The 13,379-nt window shown below is 40.2% G+C and overlaps 1 protein-coding gene and 1 non-coding gene across 3 annotated transcripts in view; both read right to left on the reverse strand.

Moving 5' to 3' along the window:
* LOC143875613 (FAD/NAD(P)-binding oxidoreductase family protein) overlaps positions 1 to 13,379 on the reverse strand; it is a 78,014-nt gene that overhangs the window by 11,349 nt on the left and 53,286 nt on the right. For both annotated transcript variants that reach the window (XM_077377225.1, XM_077377224.1), the window contains 3 exons: positions 2,637 to 2,749; positions 1,177 to 1,256; positions 818 to 938 (listed from right to left, as the gene is read on the reverse strand). In XM_077377225.1, the coding sequence (XP_077233340.1) occupies positions 818 to 938; positions 1,177 to 1,256; positions 2,637 to 2,749 (314 nt within the window). The remainder of the gene's footprint in view (positions 1 to 817; positions 939 to 1,176; positions 1,257 to 2,636; positions 2,750 to 13,379) is intronic.
* On the reverse strand, positions 552 to 655 carry LOC143876311 (U6 spliceosomal RNA). The gene has a single exon (XR_013250367.1). It is a non-coding gene; the product is annotated as a U6 spliceosomal RNA (small nuclear RNA).

A 13,379-nucleotide genomic window follows, 5' to 3' on the forward strand; every position in this document is an offset into this window, starting at 1 on the left:
CACATATACACCTTCTAACAATAATAAAGGAAAAATATCTTTTATATTTTAGCTTGTGTAAGACAAATGTTTCTTTCACAAATAGCACTTAGATTCTACAAATGAAACTTATAGCAATTCGCCATCTGAACATCAAGAGGCATTTTAGACTCACAAAACTCAAAGATTTATGTTGAGTTTCTTTTTTTTTATTTTGTTCACTCCCATGGGGGAAATACTTGCTTCTTTTAAAAATTTGGAACATGAACCATTAAGGAAAGGAAACTTTTGATACAAAGGAAGAAGAAGAGGTAGAATTTTTTTTTTAAATGATAGAAAACATTGTTTGAAGACAAGAGAAAGCATCAAACTCACAGCCATTCAAAAAAAGCAAAAAAAAAGAAGAAGAAAGCAACAAACTCATAACTGAGATGATCCCAAGCAATACACAGAAAGAAGGATTCCTAGAAGAAACAACAGCCTCTCTAGGCTTCCACAAGAGGGAAGAAGTCAGACAACCAAATTCAACCAAGAAATTCAATCTGGTGCACACTCCTTTTCTAGAAAGAGGTAGAAATTAGAATAGATTTCCTAATTCATGTGTCGTGTCCTTGTGCAGGGAAAATGCTAATCTTCTATGCACCGTTCCAGTCTCATCAATATCTTCAAAGAGACATTTTGTACACCTTTGAAATTAAAAAAAAGTTATGAAACTTTCTTTTGATTCAACAAAGTGACTACAACCAGTGTGACAAATTGCCTCTCGAATTAAGAAAAACACAAACAATGAAGGGGCATGCTGTGCGAAGAAACTTAAACCACACATTTAGAGAATTACCTGTGAGCCCAAACTCCCTTTCAAGATCCCGTGGTGTCAACATGTCATAGCCGATAATTGATGAACTGAAGCCAGGGGCATATTCATCAATAAGGGAGAAACACCTTTGAGCAAATGATTCCTGAAAATGGAGACTTGGATATTAACTAATAAATACTTCTCTATATGCTGATAAAGTGGTTTTCAATATGACACTAGAGCATTTAATAGTATCTCTAGAGGTTTCCACCCACTTAATTTGTGCAGTAACATGCTTGTAAGAATTATTATACGTATGCATGTATCTTCCTAGCATGCATACCTCAGTTTCAATATTTGCATATAGGTACAATATTTTAAAGAAATAAAAGCCAACTCACTCTGAATGATGGATCTTCCCAGCTACCTTCCGAAAGTTTATAGGGCGTGTATTGAATAAACAAGTTAATCACATGCTTACCTACAAAAGGAAAAGCAGGAAGAATAAATTCAGAAAAAATCATAATCTTTTTTCATTTCCAATCTAAAGAACGGATTAGCCCCCTGAGTCTATAATGAACTCCATGAAATAAAACACCAAAAGAGCTCCTTTCAAATCCTTAATTTCACTTTTGTAATCAGAAATCAACATAATGATGATGATGATGATGGAGCAAATTCCAAACAAAAGGATTTGTCCAGGTTCCATATATCACATGGATTCATGTGAAATAAAAAATCAACACCAATTAGGTACAAAATGATCACGAAGTCAAATTCATATTGAACTAACTCACTAAGTATCAATTGATCCTAATATTACATTCTAGAAGTAGGTTGATGAAATTAGTGGTGGCTTGTAGGTGGAGAGACTCATCGAATGTCATTACTTTTATTCTCTATGATAGAGGGAATCAAATATCCAATAACAAGAAATGAAGTGACGAACCAATATTAAGTATACTTGCAACAGGACACACCCTTGTAGCAGTGCGCGTGGCAGCCTTCACACAACTCAGCAGTACCCTTTGTATGATGGGACAAAACACCCCACAACAATTGGGTAGTAAAGAAATATGGGCACAACACCTTCACTGCGAAAAAGGGATCCACAGAAACGAGGTAGCAAGTGGTCATACAAACCACACGAACACTATCAAGGTACCAGCAGGATGAACCCTCAACTTTCATGCTAATGAGCAGCAAATAATTTTTTTCACTAAAGAAAGTACACAATCGTCTAAGGCATTATACCTCCTTGGTTTGACATGGGACAGGATTAGCTTCAATAGCAAACACCTAGGCACAGAAATACAAAGAACCAAATAGGGCTTCTGTGTACAAAAACGAAGGGAAAACTCATGATTTGGTGATTTGATCAGCACAAGACCGATCTGGAGTTCCAAGATGTATCATGAAGATAAAAAACAAAGCAAAGGAAAGAAACAGATCGCTGCTCTGATGGCATGAAAAGTGCAGAAAAAAGAGAGGAAGAGTACAAATAAGAGAGAAACAAAGAGAGGAGGAGAAACGGTGGAGAAGAAGTTTGTAGGTTTCCTCATTGAAAAACCCATGACTTCTCGCCTCTTTCATAAACCTGCGGACAATACATGATGGGGCCCATCACATTAAGTCGAATATGTGAGATAAGTTATGGGCTCCATCCCATTACATGGCTCTAACAAAGTAAACAGTTTAAACGAAGTGTCCAACATATTAAATTGGAGGAAGAAAATAACTGAATAATAACTTGCAAAAAATAAAGACCGCCATCTACCTAAATGCCAAAAAGATAAATATGAAAGGTCAGGTCACAAAGTCAGAAAAATGGGCTGCATAGGTAGACAAAACTTCCAAGTACCAGGTGGAGATATAGTTCTGTCCAATGCAGATGGTATTGTCATCTCAATAAGAGGCCTTCGTGATGGTAAGCCATTCCATGAATCTCTACAGGCCAAGTCAATCTCCTCCATGCTAAAGAATAACCACAAAGTGATAGCAGAGGTCAAAATCTTAGACAAGCACATTTTAATCAAAGGTCAATGAAGGAAAATGATAAAATTAGGAAATTAAAAAAGGAACTTCGGAGATGATTAAGAAAAGATAATGTGTTGTATAAATGAACCAAAAAGAAAAGAAAAAGATAAGGATGGTAAATGTGCAACTAAATCCTTTTAGATATAGAGGGCAACAATTAATCCATACAGAACACATTTGATGAAAAATCCATTGAGACATGTATCACAGTCGCTCACTAATAAGTTGTTCGGGAACAAAATCCAACTTCTAGGATTTCAAACCATGCTAAATTGCACTAGCCAGCAAGAATATTGCATTCTGAGTGCATATGAGTTCCATATAGTCATACATTCATACTTAAAGGTTACTGTCCTAGATTATTAATGTATGCATGTATCAATAGGTTTTCCATCTACATACGAGAAAAGCTTTCAATTCAACAAGAAGCATTACGTAAAGTAATAACTCTTAATAGAATAATAGAGGAAGAGCAAAGAAGAGAAGAAAGAAAGAACATGAGAAAGGAAGATGTAGAAAGGGAGAGGAGTTGTGGAGAAAAGCACGATGTGTGACCTCATGACTCTCCCACAATATACTCAACTCAACTCAACAAAGCCTTTGTCCCAAACTAGTTGGGTTCGGCTAAATGAATCCTTTAGAAAAAATTCATGAAGAAAGTGAAACGAATCTACCCGACTCTAATCTTGGCTCTAGTTGGGTTCTTCTACGTGGATCATTTTCTTCCATTCTATCCTATCCAAGGTCATGTTCTCTGTTATGTTCATAGCTATGAAGTCTTTCCTCACTGTTTCTACCCAAGCTGTTTTCAGTCTGCACCTACCTCTTTTTACTCCATCAACTTGGCACGAGTCGCCTCTTCACACTGGAGCATCCAAAGGCCTATGTTGGATATGTCCAAATCATCTTAAGCGGTGCTCTCTCATCTTCTCCTCAATTGGTGCCACCCCCACCTTTTTACGAACGTCTTCGTTTTTAATTCTATCTAACCTTTTGTGGCCGCACATCCATCTAAGCATTCGCATCTCCGCTACACTCATCTTATGCACATGCTGCTTCTTTGTGGCCCAACATTCTGAGCCGTACAACATGGCTGGCCTCACAGCTGTCTTATAAAACTTTCCCTTCAAATTGGTAGGGATTTTACGGTTGCACCGAACTCCTAAGGCAAGCTTCCACTTCAACCAACCTGCTCTTATTCTATGGTTAACATCCTCTTCAATCTCTCCTTCTTTATGTAGAATTGAACTTAGACAGCGAAAGATATCCCTCTTAGGTACCTCCTGTCCAGTCATATTTATTACATCCTCGCCCCCTCCTTACATTACTAAAGTTGCACTCCATGTACTCTATCTTAGTCCTACTCAGTCTAAAACCTTTGAATTCCAAAGTAGTTCTCCATAACTCTTACTTAGCATTTACTCCTGCTTTGGTTTTGTCGATTAATACTATGTCGTCTGCAAATAACATACACCCTGGCACCTCATCCTAGATACCCTCCGTAAGCTCATCCATAACTAGCGTAAAAAGATATGGGCTAAGAGCTGAACCTTGGTGCAATCCTATTGTAATTGGAAACTCACTAGACATGCCATCCATGGTTCTGACACTAGTTACTGCTCCATTCCATCGTACATATCTTTAATCACATCAACATATTTAGTAGGCACTCTTTTCCTTTCAAGGACCTACCACATAACACTCCTGGGAACCCTATCATACGCTTTCTGCCTAGGAAGCACGGGTACTCTCCCGGGGCTCCCACACCCGCACCCGACACGTATGGGGTGCGGGTACGTCCGGGGTACGTACCCCATTTTTTTTAAAAAAAAAAACCAGTTTTAGTGGTTGGGTGCGCACCACGCGTACCTGACACGCCCTGCTTCTTCCTGCTGCTAAGTAAATGTCTTTACTATTTTATTGTCCATTTACTTAAGATTTACATGTAAATAACGGAATACCCCCCTTTTTGGATTTATTAAAAATAGTTTCAACACCCAAATCTAAAAGGAAAAAAAGTCAACTCTCCAGTTCTAGTACAAAATTCAAAGAAAAAGGGTCGGGTCAAAATTTTAACTTTCTTAACTTCCAAGCGGTGGGGTATTTTTCAAAATTTAAAAATTCATAAAATCTATTTTGTCCAAACATTATTAAATCCCAAAAGTCCGGTAAAAAAAATCTCATAATTTGGTCTCTAAAAATTATTCATCTTGTCAGGCACTGGTCAACACACTGGTCACAGACCTTTTTTTCTAATGAATGATGTATTGATGCCTCATGTTATGAAATATGGAACTTAATCACTAATGAAATGAAGAGTAATATTAGAATTTTCCATTTTGGTGATGTTATTGTTATTTGATTGCTCTACAATTTTTTTTTTTTTAAATTTTTATAAATATATAATAAAATATTAAAATATATTATTATATTCGGCGTACCCGAACGTACCCGCACCCAATTTTTTTGGCAAATCACGTACCCACGTACCCGTGTCGTGTCGTATCCGCACCCTATACCCGTACTCGTGCTTCATAGCTTTCTGCAAATCAATAAAACCCATATGAAGGTCCTTTTTATTTTCTCTAAATCTCTACATCAACCACCAATCAAGAAGATAGCTTCCATAATCGATCATCCGGGCATGAAGCCAAACTGATTCTCTGACACCTTAATCTCTTTTCTTAGTCTATGCTCAATTACCCTCTCCCAAAGCTTCATGGTATGACTGTTGACTATGAAATTTAATTAAAAGAATTTGCTCAGTTCCCACCACATTAAAGCTTGATCTTGGGGCCACATAATGGCTTTCATTAGCTTTTGTGTGATCGAAAACTTCCCATTATGGTTAATCAAGTAATGAGATCTAGCAATGTAATTAATTGTGGTGATCAGCTCTATGGTTCCACACGAGGACATCAAGACCATTGATCTTGCGGAGAATCATGCGACAACTAACGTGGTCACGAGCATCCCATGTGGTAAAGAACTACAAAATTCAGTGGTTTAGCGGAATCCTAAAAAGGGGTTATTGATCGAGGCTCATGATCATCTGATAAAGGAAATCTAAATAGTTTATGATCATGCTTCTGGTTCCCAATTGGATCAATAGGTCTGATCACATATACATTACGTAAGCATATATTAACATGCATGTTAGTGTGATCAAGACAGTTGATTTGGTAGATCATCACGATGCAGCCATCATGGCTATATTCGCGGACATCTCTGTGGTAAATAATAATAATAAATTCAGATGAGGATATGTGGGTGCATCAAGACCGTCGACCATGGAGCCTTAAAAGGGGTAAACCGATGATCATACGATGAAGGCAATCTTGATCGAATTTTGCCATACCCATTTCGATCAACAGATCTGATCACATATGTTATGTGTGACGCAAGTAGGCCATTACTTAAATCATCAGACATGTAAGTGTGAAAAAGACCGTTGATCACATAGAACTACAAAACCAGGGGCTTATCTTTTATAGATGGCTTATTAATCATTTGCTTAGGATCATCCTGTGAAAGTAGTCCCATTGGCTTTAGACCAAATGCAAGGTTACAATATAAACCAATGCATCCGGTCCAAATATAAGTGGCGCAAGCAGACTCACTGGACCCACCATGGAGAATTTATGTGGTATAAGCCCGTATAGTCCAGTATTCTTCAAAGAAAGTACTGTACGGGCCACACTTAGGATAATCCAAGCCGTCCATTTGATGGGCCACAACGTAAATAGGTTGTGGTCCAAAAATCATATCCAACACAGATGATCCGAGCTGTCCATTTGATGGGCTACAACATAAATAAGTTGTGGTCCAAAAATCATATCCGGCACATAAGGATAATCCAAGCTGTCCATTTGATCGCCACAATGTAAATAGGTTGTGGTCCAGAAATCATCTCCAACACATAGGATAATCCAAGCTGTCCATTTGATGGGCCACAATGTAAATGGGTTGTGGTCCAGAAATCATATCCAATACATAGGATAATCCAAGCTGTCCATTTGATAGGCCTCAACGTAAGTAGGTTGTGGCCCAAAATCATATCCATCGGATGAGCCCAACCCTCATATTTATAGAGGTCTCCTCTGAATATACAGTTCCCCTATAAAATGAGTTATGCTCATTTAGCATATCCCGGCATGGGCATGGGCATGTATTATATTTGGTTTGATTAAAAGAAACCAACTATGTGAATCAAATTTAAATGAATGTAGGGACTGTTCCCACGTGAAGAGAAGTGACGTGGATGGTTTCCATAACTACTCTTAGAAACCACCCACTTAATTAAAGAGCCATGTGGCAATCTCCTATTTGTATTCAAAGAGTAGGAGTTTGGAGACAACGGGTTTCCGTAGCCACTTACGGAAGTTACACCACGTTTTTAGTTGGAGGTTTTACATACCAATCGCAAAGGTGAGATAAAGTAAAAGGCAAGAAGAGACGAGGAGGAATGGTTGAAGAAACTAAGACGCGGGCATCTCATCCCTTCTATTAAAAAAGATGGACGGTCAAGAGAAGATCCCATGATGGGCAGTTTTGGGGATTTAATCCCTGCCTATATAATCAAATGAGAGGGCTGGCAGCCTGGGGGGCTTTTTCCCAAAAAATAAACAAAAGGGGAGTCTCCTTCGAGGAAAGGACAAAGGGCAGGAATGGAGATAAAAATCCAAGCCTTCTGCAAATTTGGCAAAAGGGTTTATTCATCTCCATCAACACCGCTCTTCATCAGGTAATAGATTGTCTTCGGCTGATATAGTAAAGAGAAATAACAAGAGGCTTCAACACTGAATCTCTTAATAGGAGGAACTGTTCCTGTAGATAAAAATACAGAGAGGGTCTGCTGTTGGCAGGAGTAAAAAATGCAGAGAAGCCGTTGCTTACAAAAGAAAGAGATGAAGACCAAGAGGAGGCTCTTTCACTACAATAGAGGTGCTCTCTGCAGAAATATCTATAGCAAGAAGACAGAGATTGAAGCAATCCTACTCCTTAAAAGAAGGGAAGTCACTTGCTGTTCTCCAATTTCAGAAATCGAGAAGATAATGCACAGTGTTGGTGACGAGTCCATGGCAATGCAGAAATTACTAAAGTGGCAGCAAGCAGAACATCTAATGACAACAAGTTTCTTCACTTGGAGGTCCATTACAACATTGGAGATCCGACGGCCCAAAATATTCGATCAAAGGATTCACTAGGTAAACTTCTCCGGAAATCCAATTGAATCCATGATCAACGGTTTGATCGAGAAAACTCTTCCGGGGGTCGACTCAAACCAATAAATATTGACTCAAAGAAGTTCTCTTCCGGGAGTACTCCTCTACAAAAGAGTCAAAATAAAACAAAGATCGGATTTTTGTGAAAGAAAAGCTACGTGAAGAAAAAGAGGAGAAAGAAAAGTGACAAGAGATTACTGGCTAACAGTGCTTCCTTTTTAACAGTGCTTTCTTCTTTTTTTTTTCTTTTTTTTCTCCCACAAGGTTCCAGAAAGTAAACCAAGAAGAAGACCTTTCTCCTTCGGGAGAAAGAGGAAAATCCCATTAGAGGATCTCTCTCTAAAGATCTCTTTAGGATATCTTTCCAAAGACTCCCTAAAGAGAGAAGACCTTTCTCCTCCAGAAGAAGGATGATAAAGATGAAGGTTCCAAAAAAGAAAGACGGAGAAAAATCCCTTTAGAGAATCTTTCTCTAAAGGTGCCTTTAGGATCTCTTCCCAGAGACTCCTTAAAGGGAGAAGACCCTTCTCCTCCAGGAGAATGATGATAAAGATGAAGACTCCCAAAAAGAAAGACGGAGGAAAATCCCTTTAGAGAATCTCTCTCTAAAGGTCCCTTTAGGATCTCTTCCCAGAGACTCCCTAAAGGGAGAAGACCCTTCTCCTGGAGGAGAAGGATGATAAAGATGAAGGATCCCAAAAAGAAAGACGGAGGAAAATCCCTTTAGAGAATCTCTCTTTAAAGGTCCCTTTAGAATCTCTTCCCAGAGACTCCCTAAAGAGAGAAGACCCTTCTCCTCCAAGAGAAGGATGATAAAGATGAAGGTTCCCAAAAGAAAGACGGAGGAAAATCCTTTTAGAAAATTTCTCTCTAAAGGTCCCTTTAGGATCTTTTCCCAGAGACTCCCTAAAGGGAGAAGACCCTTCTCCGAAGGACGATAAAGATGAAGGCACCCAAAAAGAAAGACGGAGGAAAATCCCTTAGAGAATCTCTCTCTAAAGGTCCCTTTAGGATCTCTTCCCAGAGACTCCTTAAAGGGAGAAGACCTTTCTCCTCCAGGAGGAAGATGACAAAGATAACATTTCCCAAAAAAATTAATTATAAAGGATCTGTTCACAAAAATCAGATCTTAAAAAACCTCTCTTTGTGGAGGACAATTAACAAAAGTTGTATTTAGACAGGGAACCTCTTGATGGATAATCAGAGGTATTTCTTCTTCAAGAAATGTAATTAATGGCAATAGAGCCGGAAGTGCACGATCCCAATCAAAATTAATAAAACCTCTTCTCGCAAGAGGGAGATTTGATCCCAATTTATTTTGTGTGTGATTCTCTTTTTTCATGCATGTGAAATTTGTTGCGAGCAATGACTCATTGGCTTAATTCCCCGATAATTGGTTCAGCTCTGAATATCCACTTATTCTTATAAATAGGTACTAATGTACTCTTTCTCCACTCACGGTGAGTGCATCTTTTTAGTCTTCAAAATATTGTTAAATAATCTAGTTAACCAAACCAAACCCACATCACCCAAGCATCTCCAAGTCTCAATAGGAATATCGTCAGGCCCCCTAGCCTTACCTAATTTCATATTTTCCATAGCTACTCATACGTCTGATGTTCGGATTCTACGAACAAACCTCCGATTTGTATCATCAAAAGCTTTATCAAGTTCTCCCAAATTCGCTCCAGGTTCTCCATTAAACAACTTATCGAAGTAAATTCTCCACCCCTCTTTAACCTTGTTTCTTTCATTAACAATCTTTGATTCTCATGTTTGATGCATTTTATATGATTCAACTCCCTGCTCTTCCTTTCTCTCATCCTAGCAAGCTGTAGACATCTTTTTCACCCTCTTTCGTCCTTAACCCGTGGTACAAATCCTCATATGCCTTGCCTCTAGCCTCCCGTACCGCCTTCTAAGCTTCTTTTCTAGCCAATTTATACTTCTCAATGTTCTCCTCATTTATACACTTATACAAACATTTATAACTCTTTTAGATCTAATCGCCTTTTGGACCTCCTTGTTCCACCACCAAGTGTCTTTAGACGGTGGCCCACTTCCTCTAGATTCTCCAAGTACCTCTCTAGCCACTTTCCTGATATAACTAGACATCCCATTCCACATAATATTAGCCCCCTCGTCAGGAATCCACAATATATGTTGAAAATTGAAAGATGTTAAATCTCTCAAAACAGATTAGAATGGACTGTCATCCATAATAGCATAATCACATGCAACAAAATCAAGAAAAGAAATTTCATATTAGTGAGCTGGTGCATTCTTTGCAGGAAGGAGGAGGAATCTTTAGATCACTTATTATTGCATTGTCCATTTTCTTGCCTTTAGGAGGATGCTATTAAACCATTTGGTGTCTCGTGGGTATTTCAAATGACTATTAAGAAAGCCTTACTCCACTGGGTAGGCAGACCCTTTGGCAATGCGGGTGTCTATGTGGAAGTTAACCCCTTATCATTTGCATTGTCATGTTCGCTGGAGATCCTGCCCAATTGGCATCTGTGGACCCTTCTATTTTCTGATGATCATGCTTAAACAACAAGCCTCTTCCTGGAGCTCCTTTCAGATACCTAACAATTTGAAGCACAACTGTCCAATGTGAAGTATGTGGGGAGCTCATATACTGGATGAAGACTCCAACAAATGATAGATATATGAACTTGCCAACTAACCTCCTGTACCTACTAGGGTCTACCAATAAATACCCTTCTTCAAGACAAAGTTTCACATTCGGGTCCATGGGAACAGAAGCAGGTTTCACTCCAAGATAACCTGTCTCATCAAGTAAATCGAACACATATTTCCTCTGTGAAAGGGAGATGCCTCTGGCGGAGTAGGCTACGTCAATGCCAAGAAAGTACCTAAGATGTCCCAAGTCTTTGGTGGAAAACTCTTTCTGCAAGAAGGTCTTCAGTTTTTGTATCCCAACTGAATCGCCTCCAGTATGATAATATCATCAACATAAACTATCAAGAGAACACACCGGCTGCAGACAGACGGTTGAAGAACCGAGTGGTCAACTGCACATTGCTTCATGCAAAACCGCATGACAGCATCACTAAATCTCCCAAACCACACTATAGGAGATTGTTTTAGGCCGTTGATAAATCTCTTCAAGCGCCACACTAAAAAGGACATCTCCCCCTGAGCAACATACCCAGGAGGTTGATCCATATAAACCTCCTGAGTGAGCTCACCATGAAGAAAGGCATTTTTGACATCGAGCTAGTGGAGGGGCCATCCTCGATTGACAGCAAGGGAGATGAGAACCCGGACCGAAGGTATCTTTGCGACTGATGAGAAGGTCTCTGTATAATCAACTCCAAAGATCTGAGCATAAACTTTGGAAACTAACCGCGCCTTAAGGCGCTCAACGGCCCCACCGGGTAAGTATTTAACGGCATATACCCGCCGAGCACCAGGGAGAAGAGGAACCAAGTACCAAGTCTGATTGGCTTGAAGAGCGGCCATCTCAAGATCTATAGCTACACGCCAACCTGGATGATCAAGGGCCTCTGGCAATGACTGCTCCAAAGAGACAGAAGACAAAGAAGAGACAAAACTTCGAAACATAGGAGTGAAGGAATCATAAGAAACAATAGATGAAATAGGATGTGCAGTGCTATGAGAACGAGTATGTGAGGCAATGAGAGAATCTGTAGCAACATCTGGAGAAGGAAGAAGTTCCTAAGAAGCAGGAGCAGGGATCTCCGGCTGTGAGGGCGATGGCTCGGAAAGAGGAAGGTGGGGCTGCAGACTCTAACAGCCGCTGGTATTTTTTTGTAACAGCTGGAGGCTGTTGAGGAGGATCCTGTGGTACCTGCAAGGAAGAAGGAGAGGCCGCGAGATCCAGAATAACCTCGAAAACCGGCACGAAAGGAGAGGCCACTGGATCCGAAAGAGCCGGAACTGGAAGCAGGATATCCTCATGACGGGTAGTAAAGTAAGGGTCGACTCAAAAAAGGTGACATTGGCAGAGACAAAGGAACGATGTAACCGAGGGCTGTAACATCGATAACCTTTCTAGGTACTAGAGTAGCCTAGAAAGATACATCGTTCAGCCCTAGGGTTCAATTTATCTAGACCAGGGCTAAGATTGTGGACAAAGCAAACACAACCAAAGACTCGAGGGATGAGAGGAAATGGATCATGTTGGGGATGTAGCACGACAAATGGGGATGTACCACCAAGGACCGAAGAGGGAAGCCGGTTGGCTAGGAAACATGAGATGAGGATGGCATCACTCCAATAAATTTTAGGAACCCGTGTTTGAATGAGAAGGGTGTGGGCCACATCTAGTAAAGACCGCAAATTTCGCTCGGCAACTCCACTTTGTTGAGAGGTATAGGCACAAGAAGATTGGTGAAGGATGCCATGACTAGTGAAAAAATACTAAAATCCATTTGGTTTGGAAAAATATTCTCGAGCGTTATCAGTGCGCAAACATTTTAGGGTCCAGTTGTATTGATTGGTGACCCCGGCATGAAAAGAGCGAAAAAGCAGCAAAGACCTCAGAGCCATGTCATACGAGAAAAGTCATCAATGAAGCCAATAAAATATCTATATCCAAAAAGGAGAGGTAGTCCTCGAGGGACCCCATACATTAGAGTGCACTAACTCAAAAGGGTGTGAGACCCGACTAATAAGTATAGGAGGAAATGACACACGATGGTGTTTTCCAAGTTCACAGGCCTCGCACTTAAAAGAATGAAGAGGTGAAAATACAATATATGTCCGTTGTAGGCGCTCTAGGCAGGGGAATGGCCAAGACGACATTGCCACAGGTAGGAGTCGATGGAACTGTGCAAAATGGCACGGAAGGGGCCACGGTCTAGACGGTAAAGCCCATCTACCTCACTTCCTGAACCAACCGTTCTTCCACTCGAGAGATCCTGAAATAAACAAAAAGAAGGATAAAATGAGACTAAGCAGTTAAGATGTTTCGTAATTTGACTAATAGAAAGTAAACTGAGGGGAGACATAGAACACACAGGACGGAGGATAAGGTAAGCCCAGGGAGGGGAGAGATACTCCCAATACAAGAGATGGCAGTAGTACTCATCTTATGCACATGCTGCTTCTTGGTGGCCCAACATTCTGAGCCGTACAACATGGCATCCCCACTGCACTCATCTTAAAATGTCTTCATTTTTAATTTTATCTAACCTTGTGTGGCCGCACATCCATCTAAGCATTCGCATCTCCGCTACACTCATCTTATGCACATGCTGCTTCTTGGTGGCCCAACATTCCGAGCCGTACAGCATGGCTGGCCTCACGGCTGTCTTACAAAACTTTCCCTTCAACTTGGTAGGGATTTTACG

This window comes from Tasmannia lanceolata, unplaced genomic scaffold, assembly GCF_043159265.1.
Source record: "Tasmannia lanceolata isolate RefF3 unplaced genomic scaffold, GAP_Taslan_0.1 ptg000004l, whole genome shotgun sequence".
In the NCBI taxonomy this organism is placed as follows: domain Eukaryota; kingdom Viridiplantae; phylum Streptophyta; class Magnoliopsida; order Canellales; family Winteraceae; genus Tasmannia; species Tasmannia lanceolata.